The 19,871-nt window shown below is 31.4% G+C and overlaps 1 protein-coding gene across 1 annotated transcript; it reads right to left on the minus strand.

Moving 5' to 3' along the window:
- Positions 1 to 894: 894 nt before the first annotated feature.
- Positions 895 to 1,491, minus strand: LOC146948722 (oxidoreductase/transition metal ion-binding protein). The gene has a single exon (XM_085744913.1). It carries the CDS (start codon positions 1,417 to 1,419, stop codon positions 1,054 to 1,056), a length of 366 nt encoding a protein of 121 aa, XP_085601039.1. The 5' UTR covers positions 1,420 to 1,491; the 3' UTR covers positions 895 to 1,053.
- Positions 1,492 to 19,871: the final 18,380 nt, after the last annotated feature.

Genomic DNA, 19,871 nt, shown 5'->3' on the forward strand with positions numbered 1-19,871 from the left:
GGCCTAAACCATTTCCACCCCTATCGAGAATGCTCTTTATCATGATAAATGCAATTCTAATAATTGATGATTCATTTAGAGACTATCAAGGTAAATGTTATATTGCTTATGTTCTATATTTACTTGTAACAATCAATATTAGTTTTTCACTTGCTTGTTATCTAATTAGGTGTTAAAGAACTTGGCACTACTGAGTTTTAAGTTGAAGGATGGTTGCTCTGAATATGTCATTTCTAGTGTCATACTCCCTCCGGTCCACATTATAATAAAATTTTTCAAAAAAATATTTGGTCATATATATAAGAAAATGTCACAACTTTTAAGGTGTAGTTATTGTTTAAAAGACTTTCCTACCCCTCATTTAATGTTTATCTTTTTAATATTAACAGGTGTATTTAATGTGTCACAATTTTTTATGAGAGTATATTTGTAAAAATATTGAAAAAGTTAAATTAATCAATGATTGCATTGGTTTTGATTTTTTTTATTTTGCTTCTTATAATAAGGACCGGGGGGAGTATTTGACTATGAAGAAACAAACTTGTCACTACAATGATTGGTAAAACTTGTATCAATTATTTAGTTTCTATTTTAATGGATAGTGTTTTATAATAAAAATTTAATTAAAAATCATCTGATCTAATCTTTGAACCTTAAACCCATAGACACATCAGTTCAATGGCTCATGATTTTGATTACTTTGATCTAAAGTAAAATTTAACATGGATTGCAAACTTGCAGGAGTAAGATTGTCTGCAAATTTTCTTCAAATAAACAACACTTCCTCTTTGATCCACTTTTTTGTTTGACCTTTACTTTTTTGTCTGACTCTGTTCTCATGTATTGTCAATATTCATAAACCAATATCGAAAATTCTAATTATGTGACTAAATATATCATAATACAAAGTATCGAATTAGATTCACCAAGTCCTTATAGATACACCTTAGATCGAAAAAACAAAAACAAATTACAAAAACTAAAAAACATAGAGAACTCACTTGCTTAAAGTAACTAATTACAAACAAAGTTTCATAACACTCCTTAACTATTTCACCTGCTGAGTAGAGGAAACCAACGTTCTTGAAAGGAAGATTGGTAAGAAACCATGAAAAGAAGAACAACAAGAAACAAACCAACACCCCAAGGAGTTCCACCTGCTCTATGAAGTGACTCTCTCTCTGGCAAAGGAATCAAAGAAGAAAAAAAACCTCCATCTCCATAGTTGGAAAGAAAGTGAACAACAAGAAGAAGTAGAAGTGGTGAAATCATTAGAACCATCTTCACTTGATCCATTATGCTTTCCATGATTGGTTCATAGTTTGAATACCATGAGAAACCAAGGAATATTAGAAGGGTAAGAAGGAAGAAACAAAGGTGTAAAGGGAGAGCTGGTTGAGAGTTATGAGTAGTGGCCATTTTTCTTTGGGTTTGGATTCTTGAAACAATTATGGGGATGGAAAGGTTATTGTTTTGTGTGGAAATAATGCACATATTGAGGTTTTATATAGTGGACATATTGTCGTGTAATGTGCCTACTTTTTTGTTTAATGAAAGTAACCAATTGCTCATAGAACAAGTGTTCATTGTATGTAATATAAAAAATTGAGTTTAATGAGATATATTATCCACGTAAATTCAACGAGAACTTGTGTTATTGTCACGTAACTCCACTCTATAACCGTATTTTGAAAATAACAATATAATACATTTAAGTAAAAAAAAAAACATACTAAATTTTATTAGACCTTAATGTAAAATTTATCTTCTCAAACGTCAATGTCATGGCTCTGATGAGCCTCGGAGTAGAGGTGTCAATAGAGCCCCAAATTTCAAAGCCCACATAAAAAAGCCCCCACCAAACCCACTAAATTAAAGCCCCCTAATTGAAAAGAATTATTTGGGGTCAAGCCCACTATAAAATCTATTTATTTGTGGGCCTAATAAAGCCCCATATTATAATTTTTTTCTTAACAGCTTACTACTATCATATTTTAAAAAACAGCTTATTCAAAACAGCTTATTTATGCAAAACAGCTTATTACGGTTTCATTTTAAAAAACAACTTATTCAAAACAACTTATTTATGCAAAACAACATATTTATGCAAAACAACTTATTCAAAACAGCTTATTTATGCAAAACAGCTTATTCGAAACAACTTATTTATAAAAAATAGCTTATTTGTGCAAAACAGCTTATTCGAAACAACTTATTTATACAAAACAGCTTATTTGTGCAAAACAGCTTATTCAAAACAACTTATTTATACAAAACAGCTTATTTGTGCAAAACAGCTTATTCAAAACAACTTATTTATACAAAACAGCTTATTCAAAACAACTTATTTATACAAAATAGCTTATTTGTGCAAAACAGCTTATTCAAAACAACTTATTTATACAAAACAACTTATTTGTGCAAAATAGCTTATACAAAACAACTTATTTATACAAAACAGCTTATTTGTGCAAAACAGCTTATTCAAAACAACTTATTTATACAAAACAGCTTATTTGTGCAAAACAGCTTATTCAAAACAACTTATTTATGCAAAACAGCTTATTCAAAACAACTTATTTATACAAAATAGCTTATTTGTGCAAAACAACTTATTCAAAACAACTTATTTATACAAAACAACTTATTTGTGCAAAACAGCTTATTCAAAACAGCTTATTTATACAAAACAGCTTATTCAAAACAGCTTATTTATACAAAACAGCATATTCCGATTTAATTTTAAAAAATAACTTATTCAAAACAACTTATTTATGCAAAACAACTTATTCAAAACAGCTTATTTATGCAAAAACAACTTATTTATGCAAAAACAGCTTATTCGAAACAACTTATTTATACAAAACAGCTTATTCAAAACAACTTATTTATACAAAATAGCTTATTTGTGCAAAACAGCTTATTCAAAACAGCTTATTTATGCAAAACAGCTTATTCGAAACAACTTATTTATACAAAATAGCTTATTTGTGCAAAACAACTTATTCAAAACTCCTTATTTATACAAAACAGCTTAATTGTGCAAAACAGCTTATTCAAAACAACTTATTTGTGCAAAACAGCTTATTCAAAACAACTTATTTATGCAAAACAGCTTATACAAAACAACTTGTTTTGTATAAATAATTTGTTTTGAAGAAGCTGTTTTGCACAAATAAGCTATTTTGTATAAATAAGTTGTTTTGAATAATCTGTTTTGCACAAATAAGCTATTTTGTATAAAAAAGTTTTTTCGAATAAGTTGTTTTTGCATAAATAACTTGTCTTGCATAAATAAGCTATTTTGAATAAGTTGTTTTTGCATAAATAAGCTGTTTTGAATAAGTTGTTTTTTAAAATGAAATCGGAATATGCTGTTTTGTATAAATAAGCTGTTTTGAAAAGCTGTTTTGCACAAATAAGCTGTTTTGTATAAATAAGTTGTTTTGAATAAGCTGTTTTGCACAAATAAGCTATTTTGTATAAATAAGTTGTTTCGAATAAGCTGTTTTGCATAAATAAGCTGTTTTGAATAAGCTGTTTTGCACAAATAAGATGTTTTGCATAAATAAGTTGTTTTGAATAAGCTGTTTTGCACAAATAAGCTGTTTTGTATAAATAAGTTGTTTTGAATAAGCTGTTTTGCACTAATAAGCTATTTTGCATAAATAAGCTGTTTTGAATAAGCTGTTTTGCACAAATAAGCAGTTTTGAATAAGCTGTTTTGCACAAATAAGATGTTTTGCATAAATAAGTTGTTTTGAATAAGCTGTTTTGCACTAATAAGCTATTTTGTATAAATAAGTTGTTTCGAATAAGCTGTTTTCCATAAATAAGCTGTTTTGAATAAGCTGTTTTGCACAAATAATCTGTTTTGCATAAATAAGTTGTTTTGAATAAGCTGTTTTGCACAAATAAGCTGTTTTGTATAAATAAGTTGTTTTGAATAATCTGTTTTGCACAAATAAGCTATTTTGCAAAAATAAGTTGTTTTGAATAAGCTGTTTTGCACAAATAAGCTGTTTTGTATAAATAAGTTGTTTTGAATAAGCTGTTTTGCACTAATAAGCTGTTTTGCATAAATAAGTTATTTTGAATATGTTGTTTTGCATAAATAATCTGTTTTGAATAAGTTATTTTTTAAAATTAAATCGGAATATGCTGTTTTGTATAAATAAGCTGTTTTGAATAAGCTGTTTTGCACAAATAAGCTGTTTTGTATAAATAAGTTGTTTTGAATTAGCTGTTTTGCACAAATAAGCTATTTTGTATAAATAAGTTGCTTCGAATAAGCTGATTTGCATAAATAAGTTGTTTTGTATAAATAAGTTGTTTCGAATAAGCTGTTTTGCACAAATAAGCTGTTTTGTATAAATAAGTTGTTTCGAATAAGCTGTTTTTGCATAAATAGCTTGTTTTGCATAAATAAGTTGTTTTGAATAAGTTGTTTTGCATAAATAAACTGTTTTGAATAAGTTATTTTTTAAAATTAAATCGAAATATGCTGTTTTGTATAAATAAGCTGTTTTGAATAAGCTGTTTTGCACAAATAAGTTGTTTTGTATAAATAAGTTGTTTTGAATTAGCTGTTTTGCACAAATAAGCTATTTTGTATAAATAAGTTGTTTCGAATAAGCTTTTTTGCATAAATAAGTTGTTTTGTATAAATAAGTTGTTTTGCATAAATAAGTTGTTTTGAATAAGTTGTTTTTTAAAATGAAATCGTAATAAGCTATTTTGTATAAATAAGTTGTTTTGAATAAAAAAAACTTTAAAAATAGTTTTTTTTTTTTAAAAAAAACTTTAAAAGAAAATGTTTATAGAAATTTTGGGGCTTGAGGGCTTTTGATTTGTGGGCTTGCATGAATGTGGGCCTTTTAATCTTGTGGATTTTTAAGCCCCATTGCTATGTGGGCTGGGGCCAAAACTTCAAGGCCCCATGATATTGACACCTCTACCTCGGAGTCCAACTCATAAATTTTTTTCCTATCAAAAAAATAATTTGCTCTATTGATGGTATGTCTCCTTTTATCTAAAAAAAATTGATGTTGAATGATAGTGAGATTTTTGTTTAAATGAATCGCTATATATAAGTAATTAGTGATTTTTGAGAGAACAGGTTTTTTCTTATTTGATCGTTTGCTTGAAGCGATTTCAAGAGTTGTTTGTCCCCCTATAAAAGCGACAAGTATATAGTTTTTTCACTTTTCTTTTTTTACGGTATGAACTGTATATAGGTGAATACTCTAGAGTTTTGTAAATATTACAAAACTTAGTGAAATAAACTAAAAAAATTATGAAATGTCATATAAATTCAAATAAATTGTAAATAAGTACTTCCAAACATATTTTGGTCATTAAATAAAGTATTTTTAAATTGGATTATTAGGGGAAAACTATCCCAATTCACAACTTATCTGCTAAAAACAATCCCAACTTACATACTCCATATTTTTAGATTTTATCGCATGCATTGTTAAGAGTTACCCTACACATTAAATAATTGGATTTAGTCATCACCTTATAATATGATTTTGTAATATTAAATTAGATCAAAGTAAATTATAAGACGTACTATAAAACTCTTACAACCTCACTCATGTCTAAGATCAAACATAATCTTTTTATTTTATTTTATAGAAGATCAAACATAATCTTAAATCTTAATAACATATGGTGTACATAAAGATTTTTTACCATCTTAAAATTTTAATCTAACTTATCTCATCTTTACAAAATTACTTCTAAAGTTCGGTGGCATTTAGCCTGGGAAAGGGAAGTAGTTTCCCACCATGGGATAGTTGATTTTGACTATTGGATCAAATGAAGAACATGATATTATCATAGACTCTTAACACCAGATATTTTTCACACTCTCTTTTACCACTCTCCTCTCTCCTCCATCCCCACTCTCCTCTGTGTCCACCACCGTTTCAAATCTGCCTCTTCCTTTGTCCATCCCCAATTTTCTCACCGTCCTCGTCCTGCCTTGAACGCCTTCATCCACTCTTCACTCACCACCCCCAGCAACCTTCAAGGAATTCAGCTCACCAGATTTGGAAGAAAAATCAAGATCTTGTTACGAAGGAACAAAATTTAAGGAGGTTCCAGTAGTTGATGAGTATATGAAATGGGGTGATGAAGGAGCACATAGCCTTTACCATTAATCCAATTACAGACACATTGAAAGCTACTCATTTTAGAAACCATTGATGTGATGTTAGATGAACTTATGCTAAAAGTTGAACTAGTATTATTAGATCTGCATCTTCTCCAATATTGAATTATTGATTGCAATATTTTATTTGCAAGACCAGCGTATGCATTTTTTGGAGTTCAATTGGCCCATTTTGAGTTTTTGGAATGTTCAACACCATAGCACTTTCTAGTTCATTTATTTATAATTGAAGAGTAATCAAATAATTTAAGATAATAAGATTTCCAGTTCAACATGAATTTTAGATCTGGAAAAAATTCGGTATTCATGGGGTTCAACAGAAGAGAAGGGTAATTGCAGGAAATATATATGTTGAAGACAATGGAGGTTTTTTTATCGAAGGAGAAGACAGTAGAGGTTGAAGGTCGCCGCAAAAGAGAATGAAAAAATAAATCTAGTGTGAACAGACCATACTAAGATCAATACTCCCCTTTAATCTAACCGTCCAAAAAAACCTTTCCCATGATAGGAAACAACTCTCCATTCCCATGCTAAACCTCACCCTAAAGTTCACCTATCTTGTAAACACATTCTCGAGTCTTCTCTCATTAAATATAAGATTCTTAACAACACCAAAGGTAGCTCCAAAAGTAATGAGATCTGTTCTGCGACTTTTCAATAGCTTGTTTATGGCCAAAGGTTTCACCTTTCTCAAAATCCAACACATGCTTTTGCATATAAATAATGTAAAAGTCGGTAAGGATTTTTTATGGTAGAGATTTATTGTAGCTAGTTAACAAATGGTAAGCTGCCACGTACAACCGACCAGAGTCCAAATAACGTCTGAGAGGGCTTTCTTTTCTTTGTAGTAAAATGATTCCTTTTTCTATAATGAGAAAAAAAAAATGAAAAGCAGGCAATGTCTGACTCAGACAAGATTTCACTACATAAGCATACTTTATTTGACAGTTATGCCTAACAATACCAAAATCAATAATATTTGAATATACTAATATAGGGTCTTGTTTTGTCAAAAAATTTAAAGGATCTTGTTCCTTAAAAAAAAAAAGGATCTTGTTAGTTAGTAATTTATCTTAAACATATGGGGGTTCTACGTCAAAAGTTTTTTTTTATGGGACCAAGTTAGAAGGTTATGATCGACATCCTTAATAATATTGGTTAAGTGAAAAACGAAATCCTTAATAAATTTTTTTCTTTTACAAAAATAAACAATATTCATTTATTCAAATTGATAGAGTACATTAAGATAATACAAATTCAAAGTCGCTAAAAAAAAGATCAGCCAACAAACTCACAACATCCATGTTAATATTATAAAACGACAGAGTATTTATGCATTCAAATATGACTATATTCAAGTCTCTAAATACTCACGTCTCCGGATCTGCATCGTTGACGCGTCAAAGTCATTGATTGAATCTGCACTTGCTCAAAATTAATCTTTTAACCTGAATCAAATAAACACCGCACTAAGACGGAAAATTAAAAACACACTGCATGCATACGGAAAAGAAAAACAAATAGAGTTGTTCAAAGACGACGAAATCACTAAAAGAAGACTAAAATTATGCGGAAATCACTTATTTAATTAAAAAAGAACGAAAAACAATTTGGATGGATGATTTTGAGTCAAGTTAATCCTAAATCACTCTCTTCGATAAATAAGAAGAAGAAATATGATAACGGCTAAAGTTTAAGGAGAAGAGAAGGGAGAGAAAAGCATGACAAATAATAATATTTTGTTTTAGTGAAAATTAGATAGTGTGTACGATATTATTAATAGAATTTAAAATGCTACTTTATAAATAGAATTTTAAATTCTTATCATTGTATACTTGTGTGTATTGCAAAACATGACATAGTGCCTGCTTGCCATCACGGTGGATACCCACCAAAACCACGTTTTGCCAAACTTTTCAATTTGAAGCTTCACAATTTTCACAGTGGAACTTCTTTCAAAAAAAAAATTCACAGTGGAACTGCATGGGGAAGCGCAATTTAAGTTGAAAAAGTGATGTCAAACACACGCATAGTCTGAAAGTCTTTAAAGTTCAGTCTCTCACCGGGAATCATAATAAGATGCTTCGGTCAATGCTAGTAGAAAATGTACAATAATTTTTTAACATACTAATATATATTATCATAAATCATCCTGATAAAATGATAATTATGATAAATCATATCTCTTATATTGAATATATATCGAATAATCTCTTATATTTAATCTCGTATGAGCTATGTATAAAATGAGATCCTTAAAAAAATGTATAAAATGACATAATTTTGATAAATCATTATGATAAAATGCAAATATATATTGAATAATCTCGTATGAGATATGTATAAAATGACATAATTTTGATAAATCATATCTCTTATAGCATTTTGGATGTTTGGACCATGCTTGTATAGTAACAGATTTCTTAATAATATTATATTAATTCATATTGATTTTTTTGGTTACATATTAATTCATATTGATGATAATGAAATGTAAGTATTTAATGTGTATGCTTTTGCTTTCTCTATCAAATTTAATTATTTCTACATTGTTAAAATGTGTGTTTCTTATATTATTTATAGACAAGTGCTGTTATAGATAATTGATACATTTTAATAATTAATTAAAGTCATTCAAATGGTAGAATTGTTGGATTAATATATGATCTTAATTGTAATTGAAAGATATAAATAAATTACATCAATAATTAAAATATTATTGCACTTATTTTAATATACGAAGGAATATAGTATTTAGACATGACAATGGGGCGGGATGGGGACGAGTTTTACCTTCCTCGTCTTCATCCCCAACTTTCATATACTTACATGTTACCCTACCTATACCCAACGGTGATGAGAAATTGAATTTTATCTCCGTCCCCAACTAGTTCAGGTATCACCAACCCATCCCATCCTCATACGAATTGTTATTTTTAATTTGAATTTTCTGACTTCTTGTTTTTTGGTTTTGGCACCTCTACGAATTTCGTTTTTTGCTTTTGGTCCTTCTCACTGTGTGACTCATCATCTAGTTTGCCACATCAGTGTAGTTTGACACGTCAACCACTGCCACATCATCATCTGTAGCCACGTGTACGTTTTTGTAACATAAGCTAACGGGAGAGCCGAAAAGAAAAACGTTGACAACTTATAGGGACAGGTTTGAAAGGAAAAAAAAAAAGAAACATGGACAAAAACTAAAAACACGTCAAATTACTGGGTTGATTTACATATTTAAGCCTATAAATTATTATAAGCAGTAGTATAGTAAAAAAATAATAATTTATATGTTCTTTATTTTTTAAAATTTATAGGTTCCTATTTATAAATTATTGATAAGAGAGACAACTACCAGTTTTTAGTTATATCTGACCTATTTAATTCTTTTTAAATAATTCTTTGTTTCTGTTACAATTTTTTATATTACAAATTCTTTTTAAAATAATTCTGTATTTTACAAATTCTTTTTAAATAATTCATGATCTCAATGTTAATTAAATATTTATTTACAATTAAAAAGGTAATATTATAATTTCGTCTTTTGCTTATATTTATCAACATTATCCGTGAACAAGTGAGACATAATTGTTTGTCTATTAGGGGAGAAGTTGAAAATTGGAAGGGTTGTTAAAAAATGACCCTGATCACTTTGGCTTTATATAACCTTAATTTCAACAAGCTGGTGCATGGTGAGGGAGGATAAACTCTAACTGATGTTTAAAAAATGATAAGTACCACTCATTCTTTCACACATGAAATGGAACTATTTCCTATTTTAATTAACTTTGCAAAAGACAAGCAAGTTCTTCCAAAAATAGTGGGTTCCCACTTAGATATACCCTCGTCATTTATCTTTTGGGTTGCGACCCAGTAGTCACTATTATATTATGCCCCTTATATTATATGAAAAATACTTTAATCACTTCTAGGTCAGCAAAATCCCCCCCGCTTCAAAATAATCACTATAACAATCAATAATAACCATTTATGAAACTAAAATATGCTATGTTTCAAACCCAAAACACCAACAAAAACCCAGAATAAAAAACCCTAAATACACGAGTTCAGGTATACTCTATTTAAGCTATGCTCCATTTAAGAGTTACTAATGTTAGATTTCATCAAGATTACGTTGCTCGTCGCCACTTCTTCCTCGCTCGCCACTATCATCGTCGGTGTCTGTTTGCTTGCTTGTCGTCACAACGTTAGCTCTATTCCTTTCTTCTATGAGAGACTTTAATTATGTTTTCTTCTTTCATTCTTTCGCTTACTTGTTTCTGTTTCTTTCTTAGTATTTTTCTTTTATTTTAAACTAGTTCATACTCGTTTGTCCGTTTTTTCTACTATACTAAAATATATGTATACTTAACTATATGTTTCTTTGTATATAAGAGTGATATTTAAAGCTTATGAAATAAGAGTAATATTTAAATTTATGACATATGTTACCTTTAATTCTTTAACTCTTTTAATCCCTTAACTCAATCAAGTGAGCTACACATGTTCCTCAAGTGTGATTCAATTAATTTGACACCTAGGCAACACATCAACTAATATATTGACTTTGACTAAGAGAGTTACGAAAGAGACCAGATTACGTTAAGAGATAAGTTAAGGGATTAAATTCAACTATTTTAAAGTTAAAGTTAAAGGACCAAATGATCGTTAAGTCTTTTATAAAAGTGTACTTTATAGTTTTTGCAAAATAACCGTCGAACTTATTTCCTTTATTTCGGTCATATAAAGACAATACAAGTCACTCTGCTATGGGGTTATTGGATTCACTATTATTAAAGGGTATACCTTGCATGTGGCATCCATAGGACTTCTAGTTGGATTTATATCCCTTTTTGCTAGACACGCGGAAGGATGTTCAATAATTCAACTAATAAAGGAATATCTATACAAATTCATGCAGTGTCTTAAGCTTTAAGTAAATAATTCTTCTCATGCAAACATGGAGGGGAATTTGTAAGGCTGTCTAGCACTTCTCTTTCTCATAAGAAAGCAAAAGGAATCCACATATGACCTATTAAAACCAAAATTTCTTCACATACTAGTAAGAAATAATCTTATCGGTATACATAGTATATTTTACTTATGGGTACTCTTTTTTATTAGATCGATATATCTAATGACCCACTTAGACCATCCACAATGGTAGGGTCTTAACTATTTAAGACCCAGTACTTAATAGGTACCCCCATTGTAGAAAAATTTTTTGGTGGTCCTATAAGACCCAAAGTCTCACTTAAGATCCCCAATCTTAAATGGGACCCACACCTTTTTAATATTAAAAAATTGATATGCATTGATATAAAGTTATTTATAGTTGATTTATAGGTCACATTTAAGAACTTTATGTGAGATGTTGGGTTGGAGGGATTGAGTACTTATTAGGTACTATTATTAAAAAATTATAAATGAGTGATGTGTACATGTGGGACCTATTTAAGCACTAAAAAATGGAGGTCTCTATTGTAGATGCTCTTAGGCTCTAGTTTTATGGTATTGGTTTGAAATTTTATAGTGTGTTTATCTTAAGATATCATCTTTAATTCTCTATCGTATCAATTTTAATAGTTTAGTTTATACATATCTTTACTCTAACTTTAAATAGAACGGTCGCATATCCACGGTGGAATTAGGCTCATAATTAATCGGCCTTTCGACCGGATAACAAGTTCTTTTTAAAAAAAGATTGATAAATCTAATGACCACCTGAACTTGTAATTCTAATATTTTTCAATCTCCTCTCATGCTTTAAAAAATATATATCAGCATAAATAAATGATAATATGATAAAAGCAATAAATTTAATTCACTGCGATTCCAATCACTCAAAGCTTAATCCAGAATCTTCTGCTCTAAACCTTTCCTAAAGTTTTGTGAACCATCGCCTCTTTTTGTGAGACTCATCCCTATCAAAGCAACCCTCCTCTTGAAAAGTTGGATATTATTTTGCAACCCTCCTCCTCTTGAAAGTTGGATATTAATCGAGAAAGGATATGATCGGTGAAAGAGATTTAATCAGAGACCCAAAATATCATAGATACAAATTATAGCATATTGAAGAAATAGAATAGATGTGTACCTGATTTAATTGGTTGGTGATTGACCGTGAAGATCCTGTTAGCGAAGCCATTAGAGGAGGTTAGAGTTGAGAGATGCTTCTGCCGCCTTACTGATAGAGCGTTCTTCTGTTTTTCAGGATGGCTAACCTAATGGGATAGTTAGCTTATATACTCATCAGTGGAGGCAGGGACCTCTCAAATGGGCTGACTAATAAGAACGGTCCAACCCATCACGGTCCGTTCACAATAAGCCCAATAGAAATACCAAGTACAATAACATTAAATATTTAATACTATATAATTCATTTATATTTTAATAATTAATTAAAGTAAATCCAAAATATTCAACAATCTCCCACTTGGATTACTTTAATTAAATATTAAAAAGATAATATAAGAATGGTAGTCGAAGAATATCAAATATTTATAATAGTACTTGTCATCAAGGTAGTATAAGAAACACAAGATTCAACAATGCAGAAATTGAATCCGATAGGGCAAACAAAATCATACATGTTAAACCTTACATTTCACATAGAATAAAGAATATGGACTAACATTATAAATTGAGAATTTGTAATCCAATAAAGGTCCATGCATATAAAATGCTATGATAAACTCCCACTAACCCAAAATATCATAGACTTAATGAGTTACAATACTCATATATCTGTGGTTAGTAGTTCTGCCAATGAGTTTTCAATATTATAGAGTCATATATCCACATAGGTATAAGAATAGTAATTACTTATAGGGATAGCCTATTAAGAGAGTGTAATTACATTTAGTCAAAATCAATAAATGTTATACGACATTCAATTAATCCAAGTTTTAGCAAAAGTTTGAGTATGAAAATCCATAAAAATAAAATAAAATAGGAAATTCAAGAATCTCCAAATTGGATTAACATAGACACTTAGTTTAAAGAAAGAAAAAAAAATGTGGATTAATGTGGCCACTAGAATGTCAATAATGAAAGAACATTTATGATTATCTCAGTTTATAAGTACTTCAAGAACACAATATCATACTCGATAGGAGTATTGATATTATACATTGCACTTATTATTTATTACCTCATAAAATGTGGAATGTTGGTAAAAGAGAAGCACAATATTTATTTGCATGCTAAGATGTTATTGTGCATATTCCAACAAAATTGATTTAAGCATCAAATTATGATGCTTATTGAGATTAAAAGAATTTTAATATATATCTCAATATAATAGAATGAGACTAAAGTTTAAAGTCTCTTAAGTTATGCCATATTTTATAGTGTGCACAAGAGTATATGACAATGATGAGAATTTTAAATTGTATCTGTATAATATTGTGTACACATTTATCTTATTTGAGCTAATAGTTAGAGCTGTCAACGGGCCGGCCCGAAAGCCCGAATAAAATGTAGGGCCTGGGCCAAATAATTGCAGCCCGAATCTGTTACCGGGCTTTTTAGCCCGGCCCGAAAAAGCCCGGAGCCCGGTAGGGCTAGCCCGGTCGGGCCTCGGGCGGCCCGCAAGCCCGCCAAAAAATACAATATTTTTTTTTGACTTTAGAACAAATATATCACATACTAGCATTTGTAAAACTTACAGCCCCACAAAGACTTTGAAAGCATCATATATTCCCCACTGGGCTCCGGTAAGTGTTCCAATCATAACTACGGAGAGGGAGACCTCTGGTGAAGAGACCAACCACACCAAACTTACTAACAGCCTGCATCAAATAGTAGATAACATCATCATATTAGATATACTTGTAGAAAACATACAAAACGCAAAACAATTACATAGATATGACCTAGTTGAAACTCACATCACCAACTGTTGCTCCTTTGGCGTTGTTCAGAAAAGAGACAAGGTTATCAGCAGAATGAGACACAATTGCACAAAGTACACCAGCAATGTATCCACCAGCAAAACTGACACCAAGTTGCAGGCCTTTGCTGCACTCATTCTTTGGTTGTGGGATGGCATGCTTATAGGTTTCAACTCCTAAGGTTCCACCATAAGTTATCTTCCTATTCGTAACACATAATGACATGAACAAAACAAGCTTCAAACTTAAATTGCAGATCAGTAAACTGCACCACCAACATTCATACCAATGAGTTTCATCATTTCTCAGCAAACAACAATACAGTAGAAGATATATGAGTAAGTAGGAATGCAAAAAAAATAACAAAAAAGGATTATGGTGATAAAAAAATAACAAAAAAAAAATAACAAAAAAGATACGGGCCAGGGCCGGCCCGTTAGCCCGGGAGCCCGTGCAGGGCCGGGCTCGGGCCCCAATTTTCCAGCCCATATTCGAACCGGGCTTTTTAGCCCGGCCCTAAAAAGCCCGTTGCCCGACCGGGCCGGGCCTAAACGGGTCGGGCTGCCCGTTTTGACAGCTCTACTAATAGTATATAGTGTTGTGTACACACTCCCACTGATCCCACATATATATAAAAAGGAGTAAGTATGATTCTCATTAGTGATCACTGATATATAGAAATATTTTAATAATGTAATATTCAATTCAACAGTGGGATACTTGAGTGCAAGATTATCAACATAAGTGGTTATATAATTTTAAATAATAGACTTTCACGAACTCAACCACATATTTTGCACATGAGTATAGCAGAATTATTAACACAAGTGGTAACTCAATGATAGTATGAAACCCTATGTATATATTATTTATTAATGGCAGATATTATTAAGAATTGGTTTTCATAGTTAACCACATATTCTGCATTTAGAATTAAGGAGAATATAAATTTTTATTTAAGAATTTTATAACACAAAATCTCCCTTTTTCACAAGTAAAATTTTCAAGAATTTTACAAATATAGTAACCTTTACATGATAGAGTGTGATGATTATATAAAAGGTTTATCATCGTACGAGTGAGATTAAATCTCTAGTCTTATAAAATAGGATATGAGACTCATGAGTGAGATTTAGTCTCTAAAATCATAAAATAGGATATGAGACTATACAATTTTAGTAACTCACTCAAAACTCAAATGCTACAATTATACTTACACACATTTGAGAAAAGATTAGGTTACACGCAGCGGAAAAAAAAAAAAAAAAGACTTATATTTTATTATTACTGAGGATATAAGAGAAAATAGTCATAAACTTCCATAAGTATTAGAGAATAACAATAATATAAAATATGTCAAAACATAGTAAAATGGTAAAATTAAATATCCCAGATATACCATTTATAATTATATAGAATAACGATAAAATATTTATTTATTTATTTATTTTCTTTGTCAAAAGAGATGGAAGTGTATAATAATTTATGAGAAAAGAATATAATTAATATCCTCAATAAAAGTCTCTACAATAATTTTATATCTAGAAGTATGAAACAAATAAATATATTTATTTATGAGACACAGTTAATTAACATGTAGAATTTTCCTCGCTTGTTGAAGAATTATATTTTTCTCCACTTGGTGGAGAATGATAGTTAAACTAATAAAATATTTTTCTTACGCACAAAGGATGATTATGTTAAGTAATGTCACACCGATAGGGTATGTCCATCACGTTACACAATACATAGCAAGGATTCTCCCACTTGATAGAGAATGAATAATGATAGTTGAATTAAAAGGTTTGAAAGATCTTTTAAATAAAATATTCAACTATTTCTCTCTCACAAAATGATATGTTAAGTAACGTCACACCGATAGGGTATGTCCGTCACTCATATAACAAAGGGATAGTAGCAATCCAAAAAATATATATATATATATATATATATATATATATATATATATACACACACACTAAAAAAACATTTAAGTAGAAATTTAATTCAAAATTAGAATAATATTGGATTGCAAATATAGTTTTCTACATGACTTTTAACAAAGTAACTTACTTATTGTAATCCCATTCAAGGAGCTTAAGGATAATAAGTAAGAACTATATCATCACAATGTACAATTCTTATGTCTCAAAAAATTTAAATATTGATAGGGTACTCTAATTATATTTGACATAAGTGTAAAAGTTAAGGTATATTGAATAATAGCAATTATATTAATAACAACACACCGATAGGGTATGACTGTCACCAATATAATGCTAATCTATTTAACAAAATTTGCATAATTGTATCCACGATAGGTGAGATTACAATTATACAAATCAATAATGTTTATGCTTAAGAGAATATGATAAAATAATATCATGCATAAACAATTGTACTTAATTTACTCAACTTCGGTCATATTCAAGTTCAAATAATAGAAAGACATGCTTAACAATATTTTAAATTAGCACATCATAAATATGACTTTAGAATTGATTTATATGAAATAGTATAATAACAAAAATTATAATTTAGAATACAAGTGTGTCAATTAGTTTTTATTATTTTTTTTTTTTTTTTTTTTTGCTAAGCGAGGAGATTGGACAAGCATCAAGAGGAAACACCGACATCCCAACTAGGTTGGCACCCTCAGAAAATAAAGAAACAATACAAACAGCAGACTACAAATCCCTAAGGAAATCTGTAATTAGGTAAGCCTACCCTTTCCCGAAAGAAATCAAGATACAACGCAACAGGTAATACATCTAACCAAACAGATCCCTGCAAAGAATGACCCATATTTGCTAACCTATCCGCACAACAATTACCTTCACGAAAAATGTGAGAAGAAATAACCTGAATACCCAAACTACGGGCATTATGCCATCTGTTTCGAAGCATAACTGGCACTAATGAAGGATTAGAAAAAATTAGCAAAGCACTAGTGGAATCACTCTCCAACCATAACTGTCGCCACCCATGAGCAGAAGCATGCTCCATGGCTAAAGTGATAGCAAGAACTTCGGAATAATAAACCGATGCCTCCCCAATGTTACAACAGAAGGCGCCAAGAAAAGAGCCCCTAGAGTCCCGAAAAAGACCTCCACAAGCTGCATGCCCAGCAATGACGGAACCATCAGTGTTAACCTTCAGCCAAGGAGAAGAGGGAGCTTTCCACAACACCGGGATGATTTCTTTTACGGTACGACAATGAGCATCAACCGAAAAAACATCCAAAAGCTGAGAGTCAGATGGCAAACATTTTCCAGTTGAGGTATTACCAGATAAAGCCACCCATGAATGAATGCGAACCTTGGCAGAATAAAAGGTTGTAACTTGCGAAGAGAACCGCATGCTATTTCTAGCAAGCCAAATAGTATGCACCGTATGTATAACTGATGCTAGGAAAATATCTGCTGTCTGCGAAGAACAATGAGCAGGAAGGCAAGACAGAAGAGAGAGAGCTGAAGTACAGTCAATGGAACAATTAAGTTTACCACCAAACCAAGACCAGAGATCAGTTGCAAAAGGGCACTGAAGAAATAGATGTTCAGACGTTTCATCCATTTGCAAGCAAAAGCAACAAGCTGAAACAATTACACAGCCCCGCGCTCTAAGATTTTCATCCGTAGGCATTTTACCATGCAATAATCGCCAAAAAGTAAAGGAGTGAGAAGGGGGAATGCACCCCTTCCAAATCAAATCCGCCCAAGGCAACTTTGGAGCTGTCGGCTTCAGAAAATCAATCGCCAATTTCAAAGACAATTTACCATCAGCGGAGTGTGACCAAACAAAAGTGTCCGGTAGAGGATCACAAGGTAAATAAATTGAAGGAAGCTTGTCAGTCACAACCGCAGTCATAAGAGATGGTGGCAAATTCCACCCTCCATCAACAATAATATCCGACACTTTACTAGTGAAACCAGCATGAAAGAAAGGATCAACATTAAATAAACCAACAAGAGAGGTACCAAGCCAATTGTCATTCCATAGAGAAATATTCTCACCCGTGCCCACAATCCACAAAGAGTTATCAAGCACCGTACCTATGTGAGTTTTAATACCAGACCAAACAGAAGATTTAAAATAATGGTTAAGAGGTTTACCATTGGAAAAAAATCTACGCTTCATGATGTATGCCCATTGCGAGTCTGTGGAGATAAGCTTCCATGCTAATTCTAACATTGCCGCTTCATTAATTAAACTTGTCGGCTTCAAATCTAACCCACCTTCCGCCCATGGTCGACTGATACACTTCCAAGAAACCGTGCATAACTTCCTAGAAAGAACATCTCCGCTCCAGATAAAATTTTTAATCCAGGTGTCCAATAATCGAAGCAGACGACGTGGCCACATATAAACATGAAAAGAGTAGAGTAACATTCCATGGATAATAGATTTAACCAGCTGAACTCGTCCCATGATAGAAAGAAGGGAACCCTTCCATGAAGAAAGCTTAGTCTTTATCCTGTCGGCAATCATTTGAAAGTGAACAACTTTTGGCTTGCCTTGAAAAATTGGACACCCCAAATAAAGGAAAGGAACGTGTCCCACAGTGAAACCTAACATGTCTGAAATCATCTGAGCACGCGTTGAATTCATAGCACCAGTGTACAATCGGCTTTTAGCATTATTAATAATTTGTCCGGACACCTCAGAATATCTATGGAAAATATTTAGAAGCACACGAATATTACGCTTAGTTCCTGTACAAAAAATCATAACATCATCAGCATATAATATGTGCGTAGGAAGAGAAACCCCACGGCAATAAGCCATAGGATGCAGCCTCCTTGATGCTACCGCCAAAGAGATGGACCTACTCAAGACATCTTCAGCCAAGCAGAATAAGAGAGGAGATAATGGATCCCCTTGTCGAACCCCTCTAGTGCAAGAGAAGAAACCCACAACCTTACCATTAACCAACACAGACAGCCGAGCTGAATTCAATATAGCTCCATATTGATGCTTGTCAAGTAAATTAATAGCTTCCGATGCAATAATCACACATTCATAAATATTACGATCCCTAATAAACCCACGTTGCTCAGTTGAAACAATCCGCATAGCAATGGGTGCCAATCTGTCTGCAAGGATTTTAGTGATAACTTTAAACTGAAAATTGGCTAGAGCAATAGGGCGATAGTCTCCCATCACTCTCGGCCCTGGCACCTTTGGAATAAGCACAATCAAATTGTTATTAATATTTGCAGGAAGAGCATCAGTAATAAAAAACTCCTGAACCGACTGGACTACATCCGTACCAACAATGTCCCAATAGGTCTGATAGAAAAGTCCTCCAAACCCATCAGGACCCGGGGCACCATCCCCGTTAAGGGAAAACACCGCATTCCTAATCTCATCAAATATTATGGAAAAGGGATTTCACTTCTATATAGGATATCATAATTGCACAACAAAAGAGAAAAATGAATAAATGTTTTCATATGTGCAATAATATACGATAAGTCACAAGAGGATAAAATAATTAAATCACGACTTACCTCGTAGTGTGTGACATTCATCCTTATGCTTAGAGCCAATGACTTTTGATGACTTAACAAGAATATCTTATAATATAGTCATCTCAAAATAATCATGAACAGAGAATAAGTCATCTCAAAATTGCGACAAGACACATAATTAGATAGGTAATAGTGTTTGTCACAAAATTTAGAGTGATATATTACAGGTCTGGGTTAGAGAGTATAGTAGAAACTATAAGAATGTATATTAAAGAGAAATATGTCAATTTTAGATTCAATTAATATAAATGACATATATAATATACA

This window comes from Medicago sativa, chromosome 2 (genome assembly GCF_051527215.1).
Source record: "Medicago sativa cultivar Bolivia chromosome 2, Bolivia_mono, whole genome shotgun sequence".
Taxonomy (NCBI): Eukaryota; Viridiplantae; Streptophyta; class Magnoliopsida; order Fabales; family Fabaceae; genus Medicago; species Medicago sativa.

What these genes read in the sequence shown, in the direction of transcription:
- LOC146948722 (XM_085744913.1), bottom strand. Translation starts at nt 1,419, where the DNA reads ATGGCCACTACTCATAACTCTCAACCAGCTCTCCCTTTACACCTTTGT.